The 4,284-nt window shown below is 35.3% G+C and overlaps 1 protein-coding gene and 1 long non-coding RNA gene across 2 annotated transcripts; both read left to right on the top strand.

Moving 5' to 3' along the window:
- The first annotated feature begins 73 nt into the window (after window positions 1-73).
- Window positions 74-1,419, top strand: LOC111705543 (uncharacterized). Its single transcript, XR_002766037.1, has 2 exons — window positions 74-171; window positions 1,380-1,419. It is a non-coding gene; the product is annotated as an uncharacterized LOC111705543 (long non-coding RNA).
- Window positions 1,420-1,596: 177 nt separating this feature from the next.
- Window positions 1,597-3,326, top strand: LOC111705547 (uncharacterized). Its single transcript, XM_023478132.1, has 2 exons — window positions 1,597-1,993; window positions 2,056-3,326. The coding sequence occupies exons 1-2, from the start codon at window positions 1,917-1,919 to the stop codon at window positions 2,516-2,518; spliced, it is 540 nt and encodes a 179-aa protein (XP_023333900.1). The 5' UTR covers window positions 1,597-1,916; the 3' UTR covers window positions 2,519-3,326.
- The last annotated feature ends 958 nt before the right edge of the window (window positions 3,327-4,284 follow it).

Below are 4,284 nucleotides of genomic sequence, written 5' to 3'. Positions count from 1 at the left end.
TGAGTGAGTGAGTGAGTGAGTGAGTGAGTGAGTGGGTGAGTGAGTGAGTGAGTGAGTTAATAGATAATTGATTTATTAATTGAGTAAAATGTTTTGTCTCTATTCAGTTCACGGTTTACAGATAGTGATAAGTACAAGGACACTTTCTACACGTGCTTCGACCTTTCAGAGGTAGGTTTTCAAAGGTCTTTGAACTTTCAGTGGAAGGTTTTCAAGGTCTGTGACCTTTCAGAGGAAGGTTTTCAAGGTCTTTGATTTTTCAGAGGTCGGTTTTCAAGGTCTTTGATCTTTCAGAGGTAAGTTATCAAGGTCTTTGATCTTTCAGAGGTAGGTTTTCAAGGTCTTTGATCTTCTAGAGGTAGGTTTTCAAGGTCTTTGAACTTTTAGAGGTAGGTTTTCAAGGTATTTGACCTGTTTAGAAATATCTGGACCTATCAGATGTAGGTTTTTAAGGTATTTGACCTGTTTAGAGATATCTTGACCTATTCAGATGTAGGTTTTCAAGGTATTTGACCTGTTTAGAGATATCTTGACCTATTCAGATGTAGGTTTTCAAGGTATTTGACCTGTTTAGAGATATCTTGACCTATTCAGATGTAGGTTTTCAAGGTATTTGACCTGTTTAGAGATATCTTGACCTATTCAGATGTAGGTTTTCAAGGTATTTGACCTGTTTAGAGATATCTTGACCTATTCAGATGTAGGTTTTCAAGGTATTTGACCTGTTTAGAGATATCTTGACCTATTCAGATGTAGGTTTTCAAAGTCATATTAGCCTTTTTATCTGAACCTAATCAGAGATAAGTTTGCCACGTCATCGGAGTGTTTTCATTATATATAAATTCAAAGTAAATTTGTGACAAACCAAAATCTTGTTTTATTCAGATATTTAAATATATATGTATAGTTATATATCTGCTTTGTGTACTTTGGAGTTTGTAATCGTTGTAAAAACAATATAAACTTGTATTATTTATCAATCAATCAATATGTCGCCTGGTTTTTGCAAATCAGAGCAATGTCAAGTTCTATTGGCATAACTCACCAAACAGGCCTTAACGGACGGTAGGCGTAGTTTCAAGTAACTCTTAATTCATAGAGTGGCATTTCCGAGTCATAGCCGTACCTTTAAAACCTATTTAACTGGGGCTTGACATTAAAAGTTACTTGCGTTTTTTGCTGCAGAAACAGGGGAGGAAATCTTGAGAGTTCAACCCAATCTTTACTTTAGAAAAGACTAATTTTAATCATTATTGATCAGTTAAATGATAATGTTTTCCATTAGTATTGGTCACTTCAGGGTAAATTTAATTACAAGGAGAGAGCCCCTTAAATAAATATCTTAAATGAAAATTTGTTTAACAAAAATATTTTTCCAGGAGAGAGAGGGAGATATCTGTAATGCCTGCGTTTTATTAGGTAACACATTTTATTTGAATTTTATGTTAATATTTTAGTTTTCTTTTCCTAAATATTGGGGGTCTTTGCGACTTTTATTTTTTTGATTTACCATTATTTTTGTAGCTATTATTATTAATATTATTATTGTTATTATTGTCCATTCAACCTTAAAGAATGATCATTAAAAAATATGATTTATTTTGCTGGCTTGATTTTATAACTATTTCAGGGCTGGTCCCGGTGTAAAATCCTTTGTGAAGAAATCTAAGAAACCCCAGATTGAGATCATCAAGAGGCGCAAACATGTCTACAAGAGCAAGAACAAGAAGGAAAAGGAAAAGTATGCTCCGAATATTTTTAGTAGCCCTGCCCGCCAAACTGATAGCCCTGCCCGCCAAACTGATAGCCCTACCCGCCAAACTTACAGCCCTACCTGCCAGACTGAAATCCCAGCCCGCCGAACTGACAGCCCTCTTTCCAACTACTCCGATGATCTAGAGAGCGAATATTCTCGAATGCAAACCCCTTTGCCTCAGCCTCAAATCCAGGAAAACAGCATTTGCGGATTTTTCGATTCTTCAAGTTGGAAAAGGTGAGACACTAAAACCAAACAAATTTGAAGCTATCTGAATTTGATAAATAATTTTGTTTCAGAGTTGAAATTTGTTGTGGAGCAGTGTTTCAAGGACCGGCTGGAGAATACATGTTTGATGCTCGATTTTATCGCCCTTGTCCCGCCGCCATCGCCGGCCGAAACCATCCCCTACGCCCCGTTCCAAGTTTTAACAAAATACCAGTTTCTTCTTTTACCAAACCAGTTTCCCCCCTGCTGACCGACAGTTTACTAGGGAGCTCTGAACCTGCCTCGTCAATGTGTAGTAGTAGTTGCATTAGTGAGCCCGAAGAACCAGCCAGAACAACCACCTTCGAGAGCATCATCGAATCTGAACTAAAAGCCTTCAACTCCGAGCCGGAACTTGACGACGATATTGACTTCTACTGCTCTGAGTCAATGGTCGACTTGAAAAAGCCGCGAGGCGTCGTTGACGATATCGACGAAGGATTCTTTGACAAGCCGACCAAACTTGTTTGCGAGAGATCAGCAGTTTCCCTTTAAAACCTGGGAGCATATTAATCAATTAGAAATCAGTTAATCAATCATTTATCTAATCATCAATCAATTCAAGACTGTCCACGTGTTCCTACACTTAACATTTGATCTCAAATTTAATACTTGAAAATCCCAAAATTGTTTTTCTCTGAAATTGCACTGATTAGCAAAAGCATAATTGTGCGAACTATGTGCATATTAAAAATTGAACAATGTGGATGGAAAAAGGGGATTTTGAGGGAGGTTTACAAAAACTTCAAATCTCAAGTAGCCTCCCGCCATAACCCCCTCACCTTCTTAAAATCCCCCCCTCCCCTCTTCGTTATGTGATTTTTTCCTAGGATTGATATACTTTTAATAAGTCACTTTTTGTTGTTAAAGTGGGTTTACAGCCATCAACTTTAAGTACTTTAACACATCAGCTATCTGTTGTCAGTTTACTAATTAGGCTAAATCTACGTGTTTAAAACACAATTTTTTAAAGTCGGAACATTCCAATTTTTTTCTTCTTCTGTTTACCATACTACGACAGTATTTTTTTCTCTACATAATTCGAACTCTCCCTGTGCAGCATTTTACAAGAGACTGAAACCAAAAAAAAAAAGAAAAAAAATGCTCAGGTTTTTACATTTTTATCCAGTTTTTATACTTTATACTTGAACTTGAATCTTACAAATCTTTCAGGGTTAAATATTTTTTCAAAGCTATAATTCTCGGAATTCGTTCAGATTTTTTTTCAGAAAAAAAATATATTTTTGAACAAATATTTAATTCTTTTCTATCTGGTCGATTAGGCAACCGTGTCAGATAGTTTTTTATCTTTTATAACTTTTAATTGTAGATATCTATAAATGTATATTATTTATAATTGGAAATAAATTTTTTAGGAATTTATAACTTCTTATTCTTTCCAACTGTGCTCTTTATTCAGATATCTTCTACATTTATACTTTGCTTATGTGTCTGGGTGTCTGTCTGTTTGTTTGTTTGTGTCTAAAAAATGTCAAAACGGCTGATCCGATCGGGCCCACATTTTTAGTGGGACCTCACATGACCCCAGGGAAGGTGTATAGATGATCAAAATTTTAAGAATGTGTCACCAACCATTTCGATTTTCACGAAATTTTGAATATTCACGATTTTTTTTATGAAATCCGTAAACTTTTTTGTTTATGATTTACAAACAACCCGAAAATGTGAACAACTGAAACAGATGAACGCGAAGCGCCCTGAAAGCCTAGTACTTTAAATTTCAAACCATTCTTAAACCTCAAGACGAAACCTTAGATAAAATCTGAATGAAGATGCCCTGGACATTGGACGTCTGACCTAATTTTGGCAACCTTGCGTGACTATCTAGCTCTCTATATATGCTAACCTAACCTGGCATAGTACAATCAGGGCCTACAAAAAGTTGTGGCCAAACTCTGAATGTGACATTGCAAAAAATTAAAGAATGGAGTAAAATTTTTAAAAAATCAATTCCCCACCCTACCCGGAATCAAATAATTAAAGCTAAACCTAACAAAGCATATTTGTTTACTATCAGACTGATTAAGCAGTTGATTGGATGCATTTTATGCGAAATATAATGATGCATTTAGTAACAGTACAACAAAGTTGTTGTTAAAGAACGTATACATATTTGCCAGCTAGGGCTGGGTATTAAAATTAATATGGAAAAAAAAACAAATGAAAGAATGGTTGATTTGATTCTTATAGCAACTTTTTTTTAAATAGGTACGGAGCATAACCTTCATATATTATGTATA

This window comes from Eurytemora carolleeae, unplaced genomic scaffold, assembly GCF_000591075.1.
Source record: "Eurytemora carolleeae unplaced genomic scaffold, Eaff_2.0 scaffold660, whole genome shotgun sequence".
NCBI classification, from domain to species: Eukaryota; Metazoa; Arthropoda; class Copepoda; order Calanoida; family Temoridae; genus Eurytemora; species Eurytemora carolleeae.
Note: the sequence above shows the minus strand (reverse complement) of the source record. Positions and strands in the feature narration are given on the sequence as shown.

Coding starts and splice junctions, on each gene's coding strand:
- LOC111705547 (XM_023478132.1), top strand. CDS start 1,917: ATGCAAACCCCTTTGCCTCAGCCTCAAATCCAGGAAAACAGCATTTGC. Junction 1,994..2,055: donor GATTCTTCAAGTTGGAAAAG/GTGAGACACTAA, acceptor ATTTTGTTTCAG/AGTTGAAATTTGTTGTGGAG.